The 22,247-nt window shown below is 35.3% G+C and overlaps 2 protein-coding genes across 5 annotated transcripts; one reads left to right on the plus strand and one right to left on the minus strand.

The window, feature by feature from the left end:
- Window positions 1-926: 926 nt before the first annotated feature.
- LOC115454377 (polymerase delta-interacting protein 3) lies at window positions 927-6,629 on the minus strand. 2 transcript variants are annotated; one of them, XM_030183119.2, is made up of 8 exons: window positions 6,363-6,628; window positions 6,107-6,290; window positions 5,312-5,393; window positions 4,801-4,911; window positions 4,356-4,539; window positions 3,881-4,061; window positions 2,214-2,395; window positions 927-1,743 (listed from the first exon to the last, which is right to left on the minus strand). In XM_030183119.2, exons 1-8 carry the CDS (start codon window positions 6,422-6,424, stop codon window positions 1,653-1,655), a joined length of 1,077 nt encoding a protein of 358 aa, XP_030038979.1. In that variant the 5' UTR covers window positions 6,425-6,628; the 3' UTR covers window positions 927-1,652. The 2 variants fall into 2 exon arrangements, with proteins under 2 accessions (XP_030038979.1, XP_030038984.1); XM_030183124.2 differs by lacking the exon at window positions 4,801-4,911 and having other exon boundaries at window positions 6,363-6,629.
- Window positions 6,630-7,816: 1,187 nt separating this feature from the next.
- On the plus strand, window positions 7,817-21,863 carry LOC115454680 (RNA-binding protein cabeza). 3 transcript variants are annotated; one of them, XM_030183401.2, is made up of 7 exons: window positions 7,817-8,061; window positions 8,138-8,308; window positions 8,434-8,698; window positions 17,237-17,268; window positions 18,520-18,662; window positions 20,190-20,866; window positions 21,031-21,863. In XM_030183401.2, the coding sequence occupies exons 1-7, from the start codon at window positions 8,052-8,054 to the stop codon at window positions 21,056-21,058; spliced, it is 1,326 nt and encodes a 441-aa protein (XP_030039261.1). In that variant the 5' UTR covers window positions 7,817-8,051; the 3' UTR covers window positions 21,059-21,863. The 3 variants fall into 3 exon arrangements, with proteins under 3 accessions (XP_030039261.1, XP_030039266.1, XP_030039271.1); XM_030183406.2 differs by having other exon boundaries at window positions 7,843-8,006; XM_030183411.2 differs by having other exon boundaries at window positions 7,983-8,001.
- The last annotated feature ends 384 nt before the right edge of the window (window positions 21,864-22,247 follow it).

Genomic DNA, 22,247 nt, shown 5'->3' on the forward strand with positions numbered 1-22,247 from the left:
CTTTATAAACTAAGTGAAACATAATATTGTGTTATGTAGTGTTTGCTTCGTGTACAGATGGCTAAAGTCTAACCCTCTTATTCATAGACGTTATTTATCTAAGGAGTCAAGGACGGAGCATTGCTGTGATAACAAGACAGTGCCTCACAGAGACCAATAAACTAGAGTGCCTCAGCTTTGTTTATCTGACGGCTTGCTGTTTGTTCAGTGTTCAGATTTGTTTATCTGACAGCCAGCTAGTTCAAGTTGCATCTCAATATTAGCCAATCACATCGGCCCTATGTCTACGCACTGCGAAGGCTGCCATGCCATCAGCACTGAGAAACATACTTGTTATCAAATCATTGCTCCGTCCTTAGATAAAAAACATCTATGAATAAGGGGGTAAGCGTATGCTGGTCGCCAGAGTATTGTTTTATCAACGAATAGTGGTATTAGACTATTCGTAAATAAAAGAATACTCTGGTGTCTTTAATTTCTCTTTGATATACTTATTAAGTATGTATCCATATTTTTAATAATATGCAGTTCTTCGAAACTGTTTCGAGATTATAAATTTCTTATTGACAAGATGCAATTTCTCACCACTACTTACTTGTTATGTTCTCACTATTCTTGTCTCCTATTATTTATTTCGTGCAACCCTATTTTTATTAAATTTGGCTTTTAGGCCAAACAAAAATAATAGAACTTGCGTGTTGAATCGACCGACATGATTCATAAAACTGAGTAAAACATGCAATTTGTTTTGGACGATTTTACACCCCGCTGAGCTTAGCTTGGCGTGTTCAACCTGGCCCCACGCCACGCAACGTGAGGTGCGTGAAAACTGCACTGCGCACCCACCTCGCCTTCTTCGGCAACACACAACCAGCCACGTTTTCTATGCGACGAAGCCATTAGGTGCAGAATAGGTAAACCAAGAATTATATTTGAAATTCAAAACGATATGAATTATTTTTTAATGTTTAAGTACACTATTAAGCATACACATTAGAAATACAAAGACTCAAACACTACCATTATTTTAGATGCTTATTAATCTAAGGGCGTCGATACACCAAGAACCAGTACTTAAGGAATAAATTACTATTGTTTGACTGGAAATTAATTGGTATTCGAATCTGGCTATTTTCTGTACATTCTGTTTAGTGACAGGATTAAAATACATTCTAAATAAGAAAAATGCTTATTAGAAGCATATTTATTTTAACAATTGAATATGACAAATTAACTCTAAATTGGCACGAAAGATAATTAAACCGACGTGTGTAAGTATATATCCGCAACGAGGTCTTGGTGCGATCACGCCTTTAATTAAGAGCTAACATTTATTGCTTATAAAAAAACTCATATTTCTAAAGCAGTTCAAATGGTAAGTATTTTTTAACATATGTTTCCATTACATGCAGCGTAACTATACACACCAAATATAGTACAACAAAAACAAATAGTCATACAGTCCTCAAAACAACATAAAATAAAATAAGTCATAAGTATTAGAAACATCTTCATACTGAAAGAAATCATAAATTGAATTATTTTCGAATTAAAAAAGACAACTAAATTTATATTAACTTGCAATGAGTACATAACGTAGTTCTGGGTGATTGTTGTATGTAATACATGAACATATTATAGAACTGCACAATTCATAAATTGCTGAATAGTACTTTGTGGAAAGTCGATATATCAGGCTCAACATTAGAGTTGGTGCTGTAAAGTGCTGGCTTGCTACTTGTCCTGAAATTAAGAAATATACTTGGTATTAATTTATTAATAAAAAAATAAAAAATTATATAACGTCATCAATTTGCTATTTGTTCAAAGGTTTTTCAGTATGTACACATCTTGAATATTAACAAAGCCATCCCTTCTTTTGGTTAAACTAAAGTGTATATGTGATGCCTAAAAATAAAATATAAGTATGAATACTATGAGTCCATGTGTTACAATTTCTCTAACAAGACACATCCCTGACAAGAGGTTGACCTATAGCGAGCTACTAGTACAGCCGGTTCCTAATTGCTTATTGTAATAGTGTGAGTCTATTCTAAAATTGTATATAACAAAAAATTACAATCCCAAACAAATGGCAAATACTTTACAACACTCTTTAGATTACCCAAACTGAGGATTGAATCAAATCTTTACCAATTTCACACCATACCCCAGATAATATTCTCACTACATATTTTGGTATTTATACTGACCTGGGTGTTGTTGATGATCGTGGAGATACAAGAAGGCAGTTCATAGGTTGTCCATCTAGATGCCGATTGTGATACAAATCAACCGCTCTTTGTGCATCCTCTTGACTCTTGTAAATGACTTCAGCTGTACCCGGTCTAACCAAACGTGATTCTACCATTCCTCCAACGTCTCCAAATAGTTCCTAAAAATTAAATAAATAATCTAATAAGCGGCAATACGAGCACTTGCCGCGCGAGGGAATTTTTTGGTAGGAATTTTTATATATGGGTATTGGTTGGATGTTCAGCCGGATGTTCATTGTGTTCATCACGATCCATGATACTCATGTTGAAATGGCGAACTGTTCATGAACACACACATACGTATAGGTGCAAGTGCCGAAGTCTTGCAAACATGGAACGTAACCGAAATTACTTTGAAAGAAAAAGAAACTATTTCTATCGGATCAGTTTATAGCGTGTATCATTCTGGTGCGCCGGACAGGTATCACCGTCGACACTAGGCGTGACCTAACTCAAAGTTTGGCCGTCTCTATGAGAGTTTGCATTGTATCACGTCGTTACGTAGCATTGCATATACAGACAAGTAAAGGAAAAGACCGAATATGTTGATGAAATAAAATATTTTTCTTTTTTCTAGACAAACAAAACCACATTCACATATTATATAGGTAGTGTTCCTCATGCTCGTGCTCTTTTTGAGGAACGGGTACGCTGTCTAAACAAATCAATCAATCAATTAGTAAATAACACTTTAGATGGGAATGTCGTTATCAATATGAATACTGGTGGAAATAGAATTAATAATTGTCCTGTTGAAATTGAAAAAAATAAAAACCGAAAAGGAATTCCTTTAATTTAATGAAACGTAATTTCTAAAAATATTTAATAAATTACGAATAATTTTATAATGCCATACACTCTTTTAAAGGGTAGTACAAATTTAAGGCATATTTTCAAATTAAGTATTTGTTAATATCGCTGTGTGACAGCAAATAGCATAGGCATACCTAGGACTTGCACTATTTTCTAAATGTAATTATAGAAATTATTAATATTTTTGTGCATTTGTATGATGGAAATTGCCAAGACTATTTAATAGATAGAATAGATGTATTTATCACCTAAGAGATGCAAATTCCAAATTATTTCTGACTAGTTGACCCGACAGACGTTGTCCCGTCTTAACTATGAATTTGCATCGCACATTCTGTAAATCGCTAACAGTTATTTCAAACAATTGACAGTTATATAAAATTAATATTTTCGTTAAGTTTTCTTAAATTTTCTAATTTTCCGCGCAATTTTTCTATATATTTTTTTTTTTCATAAGAATCTTCTCCTGACAATAACAAACACAACAAAAAAATATAGTGAAATCGGTCCAGCCGATCACGCGTGATGCGTGACCAAGGGAAATAGGGATTCATTTTTATGTATACAGATATTTTCTTTTTTTAATGTGACAATATATTATGGGTAAAAGTTACAATAGATTCTTTATTTTTTTCTCTTGTTTCTAAACTTAAAATCCAATGACAATTTAATAAACATACTCTTCAACATTGCCGAAAACCGACGAAAAACATTTTTCATAATTAATGAAATTAAAATTTATAGAATTTATGACCTTATAATAAAAAGGAATAACAAAAATAAATCTGTACCTGGATGTCACTAGCTGTGACCGTATTCCTCAAATTGCTTACAATAATACGAAATTCAATAGGTGACTTTTCCATGACTTGATCTTTCTTTTCACTCCGTAATGCTGCCATTGGTCGTTTTTTAAGAATAGATGGTGGCCTTGGTGGACTTTTCTCCTTTTCTATTACAGCAGTTCTATACCTGTGATTTTGTTCAATTTTATATTTTAATCTCTTTGCTGTACTGGTTCGGAATTTACTTAAATATTAATTATGTGCCTAAATATTACAAAAATTTAAACAAAAAATTTTAACTTTTAGAACTGCCTGCCCGTCTTTAAACCACCCAGACTAAATTTGTAATCACACACACATAGCCTATGAAGCAAAACTAATAAAAATACAACACAATTAACATTTTGCAAATTTAATAGATTTATCCAAAATTTAGGTTCCTATTTTATTTTAATTAGGATTATCTAGGTTTTATAATTACCCATGTAAAGAGTTCCTCCTGTCTCGCAAATCATTATTATGGGCTATTATTTTAAGTTGTAGGCTTGCCTTGCGATTCATCAAACTGGGTTTTGGCGGAATGTACTCTTCTTCCATAGACTCATCTATTATATCAATGTCATTTTCAACAGTTCTTGTAAGTGGTTTAGGTTTTGACATGGTATCTGTAATTTGAAATATGCACTTCAAAACCTCTGGAAATTTTACTCACTGTCAAGCATTAAGAAGAGTTAACATTAATATAATACATATCATCAACATCTATGTGGCCTATGTATCCTTATTCTATTCCGAGAAAGAGTCAATACATGAAATATCATTTAAATATGTTTTATGTTATGAATCCATTTTAGCCTGTCAAAGCAGAATGAAAACGGTAAAAGCCCTGAAAGCCTTTATTGCCACACACAATAAAATCTCAATACCCATAAATTGTCCTCCAATAGATCTGTACTGCAAAAACCTTTGAGGGTCCAGTTGCCTTGGCATTAATGAAATAGGATGGGAAACAACCTGCCTTGACGAATCTGTGAAAACTAAAATATAATATACATAGGTTAGGTGTAATTCTTTTCACAAAAATATAGAAAAATAAGTAAGTAAAATAAAATGCTTTGTATAGGCATATGGAAGCTCTCCTAGTAAGTACTTAGTTCAACAATTAATAGATGGAATAAAAGTATGAAAATGTTAATAATTGAACACACACATTCACACATTTAATCTCCAAAGACTGAGGGGTTGGTGTAATGCAATAGGGGGAGTTGCTATTACAACATCAGACGCAAATACTATAGGTCCAGGCTACTATATATTATATAGGGTGAAGAAAACCCAATACTACTTTACCCAACCTGTGGATGAAACCGAGACCTCAGCCATGCAGTCATACAGTGCATCATGCATTAATTTGAATAAATAAATACTCTAATGTACCTCTTTCTCTATTGAGTTTTTGCCTTACAAACTTGCCCTGGTTCTGAGTAACGTTTCTACCAACCATTGGAGTTTTGTTTGTCTGTAAAAATATGTAGATATTAATTATAAAGTGGGAACTTAAGTTTATTCCCTAAAATGTGTCTATTATCTATAAATATTATAAAACAAAGTCCCCAAAAGCTATCTGTCTGTATGTGATAAATTTTCTCAAAATCTACTGAACAGATTTTTGAACGGTTTTTACTAAAATATAGTGCAAATCTTAACCCGTCATGACTTGTCAAAATTTTATTTTCAAATATGTACAGGTAGCTGAATGTTTGCCGGCAACATTAACAGCTACGCGTGTGACGGAAAAATAACCTTATTATGTAGTATATAAGGTTATAATCCCGTGACACACGCAAATGTCATGTAGCTGTCTTGGCTCGCCGGCGAGCCACGAGAGACCAAGAGTTAAGGAAGGTTTATGTTAATCGTATATTATGATTTTAGGTGAATTGACTGAAATATAATGATTACTGTTGAGGTGGTTACATGGTTGTAAAAAAACTTGTGGGTCAGGATTTATGCAGGAAAAACTTTGGTATACACTGATTTCCACCCAGGCATACTCACCAAATGCCACTACTAAAATAAATTATATACTTATATATTCTTTTGTTAAACAAAGCTTAAAAACCTTAAAAGACGTAATAATGTCACATTTCCCATCCACCCAATACGGGCACAAGTGTATTTAACAGGAATAAGTTATTCATGGAACTCCTGCACCAGTACTTAAGTACTCACTTTTTGGAGTCTCAATTGCTCCAATTTGAGTCGAGCGTCTTTGTGTTTACCGAATTGGGCTAATTTTTCCCTAGCGTCTGTAATTTGCGTCCTCGTTTTGGATATAATTTTATTTCTTGCGTCAGATACAGTGTGTTGAGATGATGGATTAGACTGCTTCTTTGTATTTGTTGTTTTTCTCATTCTGAAACCAATAAACTTTATTTTTTTTCCAATTTTTATTATCTTATATCGTATAAAAGATGGAAACACATACTTTATATTCATTTTTTTGTTTTTGATGATGTCTTCTAAACTCATATCAATTAGAGAAGCCATATTGAAGCAATATGCAGGAGCAACCGGTAACTTATGCAAACACTAGAAATTAAATATTTTTAAACTACTCTCGAAGAAAAACACTAAAAAATAAGTAGGTAATATTTATTTTTTATTATCACTTGACATTATAGAGTTTTATCAAAAGTCGGGCTTGCTGCGTTCAACTCCTCTACAGTGTTGTAGGCTTGTTGAATAAGTATCGATAAATCGACATTTTAAAATTCGACATACCGATATATTTTGATACTACATATCGATACAAAATATCCAGTATCGAATATTTGTATTTTTGTATTGCTGTAACTACAGTCGTTAATTAAGATCCAAATCCGTAAAAAATAAGAATGAATGAAAAAAACTGTATTTTCTATGATTAATATACTATGACTCGTATGTCTAGCTAGATGGAGCTATAAATGTAGCCTCTCGAAGTAACAAGATGCCAGACGGGAACTTAAAGCAATAAATACCTACGGCTTCTTTTGTGTCTTCAGAGAGAGTGGCTTCTACCGTAGTCAGCCATTCCCAATAATTTAATCCGGCTGAAAGCAAAGCATGTAAAGAGATAAATTTTCTACTTTTGTTACCGCTCTACATAATATTTGCTATATAATATTTCTATATATATGATAATTGGTTTGCTCTATATAGTAATAGGTCTTAAAATAATAGTTAGAACATAAAAGATAGCTTTCAGTGTTTGATATGTTTGTAATTTTTCCGAATATAATATTGATAAAATTACTTTTGTTTTTATACATTTACATAATGTTTATTTTATGTAAAGTACTGCTGATATTGAGCTAGACTGAACTAAATACATTATCATTTTATGACCGTACATTTTTTTTTTTTTATTTGATAATAGGTGTGTCGATATTTTTCGCCCGAAATATCGACGTCAATATTGATATTTTAATAAATATCGGTATATCGATATTGTTTTCACTTCGACATTCTACAGTGTTGTCAACTGAGGTTGCCAAGCGGTTTTTGCTTGCCCATATGCCTGGGCTTATACATCCGGAAAGTCCATTTTCTATTTCAGATCTGAATTTATAAGCTGATCTTATTCATCTGTTTCTTCCTTTCCTGACCAGAGTTTCCAGTATCCATAATAAACGGCGTTATCAAATACACATTCTGAAATTTACCGCTGGTTGTTTCATAAATAATAATTATTCTAAGACTGATTCCGAAAAATGTTAGCGAGATGGCACCTTAATTCTGACACCGAAACTTCGAATCTATAAGCCCGGACTTCATGTTGAAACTGATTACGCAGATCACGCAAAGGAAGCTCTCAAAAGAAGAAAATTTTACTCATTGACGAGTAAAATTGACGACTGTTTCTATTCTATTGGTCATAGCGCAATGTTATATTTCCTATAGCCTTTCTCGATAAATAGCCTCCCCAGCTTTAAAATATTTTTCTATTGAAACCGGTACCTGAGATCAGCGCGTTCAGACAAACTCTTCAGCAGTATAGATAGTAATGTTAATTTTACATGTGGCAACATTTTTTTATAATATTTCTTTCTTTTCCTTTTTCTGTAGCGTGCGTGGCGTTTAGTGTGAGGTTTATAACTTTAAATTATTAAATTAACTTTGCAACTTAACTAAAATGGGAGATCGTAAGTCCCTTGATATACAGTATATCTGTACGTGTGTAATAATTTATAATTCTTATTTGTCACATTTATTTTGTAGCTTACGCTTCGGGTGGCGATTATAGCGGAGGTGGTTATTCGACTCAGTATTCTGTGCCGCCGCCTTCAATGGCTTCTGGTGAAAACAATTATAGTGGTAGCCAGGGAGGCTATAACCAAAGTGGTTATTCTGGCCAAAACCAAGGCCAAGAATGGAATCAACAAGGTTCAGGTGAGGTTAAATATATTGTGGTTATGTTGAATGCATTTGCGTGTTTTAAAATCTGATTTTTAATGTTTATTTGATAATGTCGCATGGTTTATGAGAATAAACGTTGACAAGAATAAATATTTCAGGCGGGAATTCATATGGGAATAATCAACAAGGTTCCAACTACGGTCAGAATTATGGCGGTAACTACGGCGGCGGCGGTAATTATGACCGCAATAACGAAGGTTATAATGTAAGCGGAGATGACCGAGGCGGTAACAAGTACGGAGGAAATGACCGTGGGGGCTATGGTAGTGATCGCGGGGGTAGCAGCTATTCTGGAGGAGGGTATGGAGGTGACCGCTCAAGCAACTACAATAGAGATGGGGGGAATAGAGACGGTGGTTATGGGTGAGTAACTTTATTATACACTGTTATTACTTTACAAAATACTCTTTGGTTTGTGGCAAATACCAAGTGACAATAAATTCTACTTTAAAATTAATTTAAATGGATCAGCATGTATTTGCAATGTTTTAATATGTTAAGTGATCGGTTCTTAAATGGTTTAATAAAGGGTTATTGTAAGGTAAAATAAACTCATCTGGTTATAAAAATAACAGTAGCATAAAACATGTTTATTCTGATTTGGGTTATTAAAAATGGATTCACAAAACAACATCAATCTATGCAACATCCACAGTGTAACATTTTACATAATATTTGCTTCATATGACCTACACATATTTGTACATTAATATCCCAATAGAACCATAATTGCACAATTCAAATAGGTTATAATGTACAGAAAGATCTAGGGGCACAAAAATTATCATAAAAAATATACATATATGCTATTTAAAAGTGCTTAAGTTTTTCATTGTGCAGTTTTGTTTCTATATTTCAAGCAGCAGTGTTGACAAATGAAAATTAATGAGAAAATGTTTCTTGTTTGAAGTTTGTCAGTGTAAATGGTGAAATATTGTGAATGAATGTCAAATCCAAATGGTAGGTTCCACAAAAAACAAACAGGTAAATTATATGGATTAACAGTCATGTAACATTGTATATATTTCTTGTCTTAATTCCAATACACAAAATGGGTAATTAGGAAAAATCTATTGCAAATTTTAAATTTTTTGTGTGTTACGAAGTACAGATTATCTATAGTACTGTCAATTTTTTTATAATTGTGTTTTAATATATTTGAATTTCTCAACATTGGGAATATTTATTTTATAATAGTGTGTATGCATATGAGATTACACAGCACCATAAAATTTTATAATAAGAGTAGTTTAAAGAGTATATTGGTTGTGTAGTAATATTTTTTTTATGATGACTGGAAGAAAGGGAACATTATGCACTGATATATTATTTTTACTTCATTATGTTCCTAGTGTTTAAGTACTTATATTAATTGTATTACCATCCATCACATACATTTTAGATTCACTACTAAGGCAGAACTCTCTCTATTTTGCACTATTTAATAGATAATGCTTTCAGCGTGGTGGACTAAGGCCTAATCCCTCTCTGTAGTAGAGGAGGCCCGTGCTCAGCAGTGGGCAAGTATATAATACAGGGTTGATATCAATAGATAATGCTTTTGTGCCTCTGGACAATAATTACCATTTAAGAATAATTACCACAGGATACATTATGCAACATACAATATTATGCAAAACCAAAACTGAAAACTGCATTAAAATTTGTTGAAAAATTATCCAGGGCCTAATATTTCATGTGTGGCTATCAGCAGGAGTATGTATAGTGGGGTTATTTGTATTTCTTTATTACGGCTGCACTGAAATGCACCCATGGATGTTGAATCATAACTCAGATGTGTGAAGGGCTTATAATACTTAATCATACTAAGGGTAGAAACTTCTAACAACACACTAACTGCCTAAATAATTCCTGACAAATATTATTTTGCAATTACGCGTTTTCTACTGTTGAGGGGCTCCTTTTTCCGCACTTAGCCCATAGACAGTGGGGCCGTTGTGTGTGATACAGATGTTGTAAACGAAAGACAACTTTGATAGCCATACATGTAAATAAAGGAATTGGTGAATGATGCTGCTGATAAAAAAAATAGTGACACGAAAGGGCTGTGCAAAATTAAATCGTTTTATTTTAAATGATCTGGAATGCATTTTAGTTGTTTTTAAGGCGTATTTGTATAGTTTTTCTGTGCTAGATTCAAGACCTAAGTAGACAAGCAGTCAACTGTGAAATGAGACGTAGCGCGTACGATTTCAACATCAAGACATCAATACTTGTTTTCAGTTTTGTGATTCTTACATATTTAATTTGGCGTTTGGGATTGCGGGACCGAAAAATTATTTTTATTCCTAATATCTGCATCATGGGACAGGCGTCACGTTAGGTTGAATTGAGGCTACGATTATGCGAGTGGTGACTCTTGAGTGAATCTTTAACCAAGTAGATCGTTAACAAAGTATATCCGCGGATATAATTTGAGGTCAAGTTTCGCAGATATAGGTGCACGTGACCTTCAAATTTTTTCAGTTCACACAGTTGTCACTGTGTTTTTAAGCTAATGTTAACACTTTATATGGCATGCATTATTTGTTAGCTTAAGGCGATACCTCAAGGTCCATTTTCATACATTTTGTTTCGGCTTTAATCTGGGTAACTAAACAAGTATTGGCAAGTAAAGAATTTAAATTCGTCATATTAAATTTTAAAGGCCGAAATATCCATGATTATTAATTATTTTTACGTTTTTCTTTCAACTGCGAGAACTAATCACTAACTAGACGTGAATTTAAATTCTTTACTTGCCAATACTTGTTTAGTTACCCAGATTAAAGCCGAAACAAAATGTATGAAAATGGACCTTGAGGTATCGCCTTAATTTTAATAATCATTTATTAAGAATTTTAATGTTACGCAGATTTAAGTTTTGGTTTTGTCGATATAGAGTGATCTTATAAGTTTCTATATTATTCAAATATTTCATTATTTAATAGGCTTACCACAAATATTTTTGATTGATCTTATTACAAAGATAAGTAGTTGATTTTAGTACCTATGTGTACTATCGGTATGGTAACTGCTACAATAAATGTTTGCAATACAAAGGGGCTAGGTCGGAGCGACATAGTCGTGAAATAACGACCAAGCTCCTTAAATAAAGATTTAAAAAAAAAGGGGGCTAGGTATTTGATTTTAATAAATAAATAGTTATATGAATGGAATTGAATAAATTTTCACTGCTACCTAATCACCTATAGTATCTCTAGAATTTCATCTATGTATTGAAAATTAATAAGGTAAAGATCCGCCAAAAAAGTAACGGATACGGATATTTTTCTTCCTCGGATATCCACAGATACGGATTACCGGCACTTCACTAATTAAGGCTGATTTCCTAAGAAGAGTCGGTGGCATTGGCGCGGCAACGCTACATTTCTGAAAGTTCGCGTTTGTCAATTGTGCCATGCAATTCTTACTTCCATTTTATAACAGCATACTGAAACTAGTATAAGTCAAAGTTATAATATTAAATAAGAGTAAACTAACACAAAAATGATAGCCACAGGTTACTTTATGTTCTAACAATATAAAAGCTATTATTGAATGGAATGAAACGCGTCTCAGATAATTTTGATGAAATTTGAATTCGTATATATATATTTCGTAACATATTTTATAAAATGTAGAGTATAAACGTATTTGAATGGCGTAAATAATCGTCATCCCCAATCTGCTTTGCCGACCTGAAATGACTTGGTCTATTCAGTGGTCATTCGACTTCATACCTGCTATTGCTATATAATTTCCGAAAAATAGTTACAACGTCGCTTATGGCTCTTTTCAGCCCGATTAAATAACTATGTTAACTGTATAATTTGGGTCAGAAATTAGAAAACAACGTGAAAATTGAAATATTTAGAGCGTAATATTACAATATAAAGTTAAATGTAGAAATTGTTTCTTTTTAAGTTTCTTCTTTCCTTAAATTATGGGCTGTGTACAAGGTGCATGACGTATGTGATTGCTATATTGGTTGAACTCAGATTAATTATGATAATCTACTAGAGAACTTGTGCTGCTCTGCAGCAATATGTTGATTATATAATTCAAAAAATTGAACCTAAATATAAAGTTTAAACACATATTTAAAGTCAAGTTGAATGTTCACACCTAGTTTCCCTTCAACTCGACCAATATAAGTGAACAAATTAAAGAGTTCGTTACAGCGAGTGTTTAGACCAAAATGAACCGCGTACCTTAATTTAATCCGTAGATATAAAATAAAGAGTTATGAACACATAAGAAATGTATACGAGGAAATCGTATTTGAGTATGACTTGAAAAAGGTGAAAGTTAGGTAATCTCCAATGCGTGTTGACAAATTTGTGCATAAGTACATGTCAATAAAAAAGCAACTGTTGGATACACTGGTTGGCTGCATGTACTCGTAACATTTCTTGTATTTTATAAATTTGTATAATGTTACTAGCGGACCCGACAGACTTCGTCCTGTCAAAAAGATTTGTAATATGACAGTTTTTTGTTCCTATCTATTTTATTGTCGGGGCAAAAATTCTCCTGAACAGAACCTTCATCCTGGTGATAGGGCGTTGTGAATTAAAAATAATTATTAAATAAAACAGATCTAAGCATTTAAAAGTAAGTAATCGCTTTATTGGTAATCATCATAATTATTAACAAAAATCAGTTTTATTTTCATTGTAGTGCTTTATGATATACAATATTTTTTGTTTGATTCTTTGGCGCATAGACAAATAAATCTGATGGTTTTCCAACACGGGAACAGGCAACATACAATTGACCATGGGAGAAACATGGGTTTTCCAGATTAATACCACAAACACTTAATGATTGCCCCTGGGAACTTGTTTATGGTCATAACAAAAGCAAGCCGCACTGGAAACTGTAGTCTTTTAAATTCAAATGGCACATCAGTCGGAATCATTGGGATGCGCGGTATGAGAACATCTTCTCCTTTATACTTTCCTTTCAGTATAGTTGCTTCTATCACGTTGTTTAGTAATTTTTTTATCGCTAACCGTGTGCCGTTGCAAAGACGCGGTCGGTTGATATTTCGCAACCTTATAACTACCGATCCAACCTTTAATTGAAGATTGTGAGGTGGCAATCCTGGTAAATCCAGCGAGTTTAAAAATTCCGGTGGATAGTTGACTACATCATCTTGGTTAGTAGCCGAATCAACTGATTTATATATCCTAGCGGACCCGACAGACTTCGTCCTGTCAAAAAGATTTGTAATATGACAGTTTTTTGTTCCTATCTATTTTATTAGTCACAATGCGATATCACTTTTGTTGAGTTTCAGAACGCGAAATTACATTATTATATTCTGTGCTCCAACGCACACTGCTTTGTTGTTAGGAACACACCTACATTGCTTAGACAACAGTGAACTTTATACCATAGCAATAAAGCTCAAATTGACTCTACGTATTAGTGAGAAAACGTTTGTATGGGATAAAGAAAAGGACTGTTTTTAGGGTTTTTCCGGCAATTATTTGATATTTTCTCTCCGTAAAAACCATCCTTGAGCATCGACGAAAATTTAAAAAAAAGAATTGGCCAAATTGGTCCAGGCGTTAGCTTCCGCCCGCAGCTTCGCCCGCGTGGATTTCGGGTTTCAAAAATGGAGAAGGTGCTCAATTTGTCGGGATGTTTTTTTAATTTATGGTGGTATGCAGGTGGTCCGATTGTCCGGTCAGGGTCTGATGATGGGATCCTGGTGAAATCGAAGGAACTTTTAACCATTAAGGTTGCACACGAAATGACGGAAGCTTAAAAAATGGAGTAACTTCTCCCGTTTTCCCAACATTTTCCATCACTGCTATGCTCCTATTAATTGTAGCGTGATGAAAAGTATACTATAACCAGCTCAGGAGTATGAAAAATAATTGTACCAAGTTAAGTTAAAATCCGTCGAGTAGTTTTTGTTTCTATAACGGTTATACAGACAGACAGACAAAAATTTTACTAATTGCATTTTTGGCATCAGTATCGATCCCTAATCACCCCCTGATAGTTATTTTGGAAATATATTTCACGTACAGAATTGACCTCTCTACAGATTTATTATAAGTATAGATATGCATAAGTAGCTCAAAAATTGTCCATAACGAAAACATGCATTTTAAAGTAAAACAAAAGAAATAATATCGTGAAGCCAACCAAATAACTAATGATATATTAAATTTTGTGACTGTTCAATTTAGTCGGGTACGCGATATCACTTTTGTTGAGTTTCAGAACGCGACATTACATTATTATATTCTGTGCTCCAACGCACACTGCTTTGATGTTAGGAACACACCTACATTGCTTAGACAACAGTGAACTTTATACAATAGCAATAAAGCTCAAATTGACTCTACGTATTAGTTAGAAAACGTTTGTATGGGAAATAGAAAAATGCTGTTTTGAGGATTTTCCCGGCAATTATTCGAATTTTTCTCACCTTTTAAACCTTCCCTAGACCTCCACGAATAATTCAAGACCAAGATAAGATAAATCCGTTCAGCCGTTCTCGAGTTTTAGCGAAACTAACGAACAACAATTCATTTTTATATATATAGATTGGCAAGGTGTTACAAATTCTAGACGTATTTAATATTACATACCTCATACACTATATAAAAGCAACCGCCTCATAAGGAGTGGTAAAATTATAAAAACTGCCCATCATTTACACAATTAGATGTTCAGTGTTCACTCCTGTGACCTATCATTCTCTCCTAAGAATTGCTAACAGTGGCCTAGAGCCCATCATGAAAGGTTTGATTTTATACGAACAATATTTTTCAGAATAGATACGTATCTGCGGTAAAATGTAATTACTTATATTAACTTAGCCAATAACGATGAAAGAAATACAAAATATTATACCTAAACTAGGGCTTCCAATAACGCAATACCAAGATCCTGGTATTTTGGGATCCTGCGCTCTTTGCCAGTCAAACCAGCAAACATGCGTCGAATGCTGCGCTACATTGCTCAATCGACACAATAATAAAGGGATTTTAAATCGAATCATTACTTGCGATGAGAAGTGAATCCTGTATGATAATCGGAAGCAATCGTTGTAATCCAGTCAAGTCCTGCCCCAAGCGAAAATTGATTAAAAAATCACTTGTGAGTGTTTACTGGACCAGTGTCGGTGTCGTTCACTATAGATTTTTTTTAATCTGGCCATACTATTACAGAGGATATCTATGGTCAGCAACGGCAAACCATGATGGAACTAACTGCTGATCAACCGAGGCTAGTATATATATCGCTCTAGGCCACTGTTTTTTCAGGACAACGCTAGCCACACACTGCACAACAGACAGCCGCTAAACTAGAAGAGCTCAAATTAGCGTGTTTGCAACATCCACTGTACTCCCCGGACCTTGCTCCAACAGATTACCAATTTTCCTAATTTGGACAACTTTTTACAAGGAAAGAAATTCTATTCAGATGTGGCGGTCCAAACCGCCTTCGGAGAGTTTATTGATTCTCGTCTCCATGGTTTTTTTTAGTAAAGGGATCCATGAACTCCCTATGAGATAGCAAAAGTGCATAGATAACAATGGTGCTTACTTAATTATTTTTTATAAAAAAAAATACTTTTATATTCTTCCTATACAAAACGCTTTTTTGTTGTCGCGGAGAAAGTCCCTTATTACTACCGCCCAGTCTTCGCGGGGGGCGACTGAGCGGTTATGTGGGGGTAGCCGTTGCCTTACGACCCGACAATTGAAGCGGCCCGGGACCCTCGGGCGGCGGTCCGGCCGAGTCCCTAACCCTAACAACCCTCTGACCCTCTTCGGCGCATAGGGACGGCTGCGGGCTTCCTCCAGACAGCAGGTCTTAGTCCGCGGCCGCCCCTGCGCGGTGCCGCCTTGCGGCCCGTCTCCTAAATGTGGGGGGCTCCTAAGCCCCCGCGCACCGAAGGACGCTCTCGGCGTCAGGGGCAGCATGAGGTCAACACCACACTGCCGCCCATCCCGGGGATATTATATAAGGACCTAATGTTTTCTTCGCAAGCATTTTCAACCGAATGCTGAACATAATAATAGGCAAAAAGAAATTTAATTATTCAGTTGAATAATATGTTTTTGGTTTTAGTTTCTATTGTATGTCAATTGTTTATTTTTTCTGTATTTGATCCATATCATTTTTTTTATACGTGCACGTCAGAGACTCCGATGCGCCGAGTCGTTTGTTAAACAAAGTCCAAATAGAGTACCTATCAACTCGCAAGAAATTCCATTCGTTGGCTGTCTGCACAATTTTGCCGGCGTCTTTGAAACCAAATATACCTACTCCGGAGGATCTCATAACGCCATACATTTACGTGGGCCACTATAGCGCATTTTAGAGAGCAACTGGTTTGATAGGTAATTGCTAATAGTCAAAATTAAATAAGGTGAAGTTATCTTGATCATTTCATTGATATAATCATACACCTATTAATATAATTATTTCCTGTATGCGGGATTTAAAGTTTTCGGTCCTGCAAATATCAGCGATTGAACAGGATAGACTGCTGTATTGGAAGCCCTTATCCAAACTGATAGGTTTTTTTTTAAATCAAGTGTGCCGACATAACTAACTTCAGTGCATAATGTTTAAACCACCGCATCATTCTTCCAAAGTACAGGTGTTTGTCTCTAGAAAAGTATTGCTTTGATTTTTTATGCAACTTATTTGCTGTTAGTCTGCATGTGTCTCAAAATCTGTTACAAATAATGTCAACAAGTATTGTTCTAAGATTTTTAAGGTAAAAACATTTGTGTAAAGAAAAGGATGCTACACTCGGAAAAGGTCACTTAATACAGTGAACCTAGGTGTGAAACAATCTACGTGCGACATGCGTGTGCCCCAGCCTGCCCGGTGTACTAAATGCTGTTCTTATTGTTTTAGTGGCGGCGGCAGGGGGGGTGGTTTTAACAAAGGTAAAGCTCCTCGCTATGAGCGAGTGGTGCTGTTGTCATATTTTTAATTTGTATCTACATAAGGGCTGCCAAACATGGTATTCTACACGTTTACTGGTAGTAGTACTTTTAAGGAGACGACGGACATTTACCATTTTTATAAATGCGTACGCAGATTTAACTTAACAGTATTTTTTTGATTGCAGGTTTTTACTATAACAATCTTATCACAAATAATTATTTTAAAATAATGTGTGTCAATACATCGCGTTGTATATATATTACATGTCCTCAGGGATTTAAGGAATTATTATTAAATTGTTTTATGGTATTTAAAAAGGAAAATGTTAGGTCTTGTGTATTGCGGGTATGTGATTATGTTATCAGGTCCTTGTTAATTGTAAATATGGAAAAAGTAATATTCAGGTATTAATCCGTATCAGCATTTATCTTATGATGTAAAGACGATGTTGAAGCTGAGTAACAAAGTGAACCAACTAATCACTTGTCACGGTACACAACTGTTGGTTTTAAGCTGGATGGTGTGTTTTATTTGATATTGTTTGCTACATGAAGCATTATTTTGAACTACTAGTTGTAACAGGAGAGAATGAACTTCCCCATGTTTCTGCAAGAAGTAAAGTGTATGAACATACAGGAACTTAAGGTTTTAACAGCTACGAATGTGTTTTACGCGTTTAATTTACCAGAAACACGTATATCGTTTTGGCAGCCCTATTGGCGGGATTTTGTGTTATACGGATATCTTACCGTTATTTATAAATATATTGTAGAGTTTACAATGTAATGACTTGGTAAATAAGGGTATAAAATTATTGGTAACACCTGGTACGTTGTGATTCGGGACATACCTATCAGAATTGTGATAATGATTTTAATTACTTCAACAGCAGTATCAAGCATCGGTGTACATATTAAATACCTACATAAAATTATAGGTATTTCAATATCTTTAAAATATAAGGGTTATATTCTCCGATTATGAAATTTTGCTGTATCTAAACACCAAAAAAGTAAGGTGAAAATACGATTCTCTTCAAAGATTAAGAGTAAACGCTGAATAGATTTATAGCTTATAAAGTGATTAAGCATGATACTATTGTAATACAAAAAATTATTCGCGATTTTCATCATTATGTTCATTTGAGCGTTTTAGTTTTAACTTAACCGCAATCCGCCGAGTATAAAAGCAATTCATTATAATAATTCATTGTTCAGTATTCTAACAAAACTAAATTACTTTATCTATAGGTGGAGGCGGCGGCGGATTCGGAGGAGATCGCGGTGGGGGTGATATGGTAACACAAGAAGATACAGTGTTCATCCAAGGTATGAATCCATCTACGACTGAAGAAGAACTATGTCAACATTTCGGATCCATTGGTATTATTAAGGTAAAATATTATGAACCTAAATTTAAATTTGAATACTAAGATTTTCAACAAAATCTCAATTAGATACGGATTTCTATCAAATAAATTGAAGAAATATCTAAAAAATATATTTCGTAAATTAAGAATAATTTCACAAGGCCATAATATACTTCCTTTAGAGAGTGGGACTGATTTGGACATTCTCCTTTGGCGTTTTGCCGTGATTTCAACGATCTAAATACACTTTGCATATCGTGATGATACTAATCTATACTATTATATAAAACTGAAGAGTTTGTTTGTTTGTTTGTTTGTTTGAACGCGCTAATCTCAGGAACTACCAGTCCAAATTGAAAAATTCTTTTTGCGTTGGATAGCCCTTTGTTCGTGGAGTGCTATAGGCTATATATCATCACGCTATACCCAATAGGAGCGGGGCAGTAATGGCTAATCTCAGGAACTACCGGTCCAAACTGAAAAATTCTTTTGTGTTGGATAGCCCTTTGTTCGTGGAGTGCTATAGGCTATATATCATCACGCTATGACCAATAGGAGCGGAGCAGTAATGACTAATCTCAGGAACTACCGGTTCGAACATAAAAATTCTTTTTGTGTTGGATAGCTCTTTATTAGTGTAGTGCTATAGGCTATATATCATCACGCTATGACCAATAGGAGCGGAGCAGTAATGACTAATCTCAGGAACTACCGATTCGAACTGAAAAATTCTTTTTGTGTTGGATAGCTCTTTATTAGTGTAGTGCTATAGGCTATATATCATCACGCTATGACCAATAGGAGCGGAGCAGTAATGGCTAATCTCAGGAACTACCGGTTCAAACTGAAAAAATATTTTTGTGTTGAATAGCCCTTTGTTCCTGGAATGCTGTAGGCTATATATATCATCACGCTATACCCAATAGGAGCGGGGCAGTAATGGCTAATCTCAGGAACTACCGGTCCAAACTGAAAAATTCTTTTTGTGTTGGATAGCCCTTTGTTCGTGGAGTGCTATAGGCTATATATCATCACGCTATGACTAATAGGAGCGGAGCAGTAATGGCTAATCTCAGGAACTACCGTGTTTGAACTGAAATATCTTTTTGTGTTGGATAGCCCTTTGTTCCTGGAGTGCTATAGGCTATATATCATCACGCTATGACCAATCGGAGCGGAGCAGTAATGAAACATGTTGCAAAAACGGGGAAAAATTATTAGTTTTGAGAGCTTCCGTTGCGTGCGCTGCGTAAACGATTAAAGTTATGCAACAATGATGTATGACGGGATTATTCCTCTTAAAAAGTTCTAAAAAATATATTATAAAACAAAAGTCCCCCGCTGCATCTGTCTGCCTGAACGTGTTAAACTCAAAAACTACCCAACGTATTAAGATGAAATTTGGTATGGAGACAGTTTGAGAGGCTCCCGGGAAACTACTACTTTTATAACGGAAAACTTTAGCCTGAAAAACTTTATAACGCGGGCGGAGCCGCGGGCAAAAGCTAGTTTATTTATATATAGTAAGGTGTAATCGTGTTCTTTTTCTAGACTGACAAGAAAACCCAACGACCAAAAGTTTGGATGTATAAAGACAAAGCCACGGGATTACCAAAGGGTGAAGCCACCGTAACCTATGAAGATTCGAACGCAGCATCCTCGGCTATTCAATGGTTTGATGGGAAAGACTTCAATGGATCTACAATAAAAGTTTCTCTCGCACAACGACAAAACACCTGGGGCGGTGGAAAAGGAGGCGGAGGTGGAGGATTCCGTGGCGGTCGTGGTGGTGGTCCCGGTGGGGGTGGCCGTGGGGGAGGCAGAGGTGGGGGCGGTGGCATGGGTGGCGGACCGCCTTCAGGAAACCGAGAGGGTGATTGGAGATGTCCAAATCCTACTTGTGGAAACACAAACTTTTCTTGGAGAAAGGCTTGCAACAGATGTAACGAAGAAAAGCCTGGAGGAGGCGGTGGCGGTTCAGGTGTAGGAGGTGGAAATGGTGGTGGCGGTCGTGGCGCTGGGGGACCACCAGGTCGTGGCGGTCGCGGAGGTGGAGGTCGTGGCGGCGGCGGTGGTGGTTGGGGCGGTCGCGGCGGAGAGCGCGGCGGCTCCCGTGGAGGCGGCAGGGACGGTGGCGACCGACGCGGTTATGGACCTGGCGGCGGAGGCGGAGGCGGCGGCGATCGCGACCGCAACACCGGCGGAGGCGCTATGCGAGGGGATGGCGGGTAAATATACGCCATGGGCACACTTACATAAAGACAGTATATCTTAAACTAGTGCCACAGCGATAATTTTAACACGATGAACTTATTCATGGAGAATATACCCTATAGTATTTGATATTACCTTTTTTTTATAATATTATAACAGGAATTATTATATTTTACAGGGCCCGAGATCGGCAAAGACCATACTAGAAGATTACCGATATTTTTTATTTTTAATTATTATTTTAAGATATGTAATTTCAATCTGACTGAATTTTAGGCTTCACTAGTTCTATTGTGTTAATTGACTATAAGTATTAATGATGCAACATTCACTCAAGTGTATGAATTGACCTTATGACTTGCCTCTATTAAAAAATAGAAATAAACAATATTCCATAAGTCAATGTAATATTAGTAGTATTTTTATAGAAACATGTATCATGTTAAAATAAATAGTTCATAGCGGGATCAACTGTATATTATCACAGACATGAAATTATATGGACATTCACAATGTTCGAAGCATATATCGTAGCTTCAGTGAAACAAGGGCACAGTTGTTAAAAAAATATATAAAAAATCAGTATTCCAATTCGCCTAAAAAACATCCTTTTATTTGGAGGAATAAAGTCACCCATCAAGTTCAGTCTCATTTCTATTACATTCATATGCTGCCGTGACAAAATCTTATTGGTTAGTTGCGACATTGTCCACGCGCATCCAATTGTGCCCTTGTCTTACCGAATGTACGATATGTAATAATAATACGTATTGTGGTTTGCGTGCTCCAAAGGTTTCAAATATATAATATGTATTTGGATATTTAAATAGATTGCCGTCTTGCTACATATTTCATAGAAATAATGTTTTTTGTATTACGGTGGTAATTATGTATTTCTTGGCATATATATACTTAGTCTTATAATGGAGTATGTTAACAAAATTCTAAATAGCGCAATAGAATACAGGATATTGTAACATATTAAATGAAATAAATATTTGATAATTGTAATTTTTTTACTTTATTTCACTACCAGTTGTCAGTTTTGAGCATAATACGTAAAAACAAAAATATTATCGAAATCTGTATGAGCCGCGCATAAAGATGGTATAATCGCCTAGAAGGGACTCCCAATACTATAGAAATACCACCTAGGGTTTCCCATCCTGCACCCTACTTTTAGACTGAATCTGTAGTACAATTCTACGCACAACACCTAACTACTATACGCAATGACACCTATTCGGCGCATCAGCGACAGTTGCGGGTTCCTCTCGCAGATTTTCTCTTGCCAGCTGTTTTAGTGTGTGGTGAGTGCTTAGAAGCCTCCGTGCGAAGGACACTAAAACTAAACGGCATCACGAGGTGACGCCGCCGCCCATCCTAGAGGTTGCG

This window comes from Manduca sexta, chromosome 17, assembly GCF_014839805.1.
Source record: "Manduca sexta isolate Smith_Timp_Sample1 chromosome 17, JHU_Msex_v1.0, whole genome shotgun sequence".
NCBI lineage: Eukaryota > Metazoa > Arthropoda > Insecta > Lepidoptera > Sphingidae > Manduca > Manduca sexta.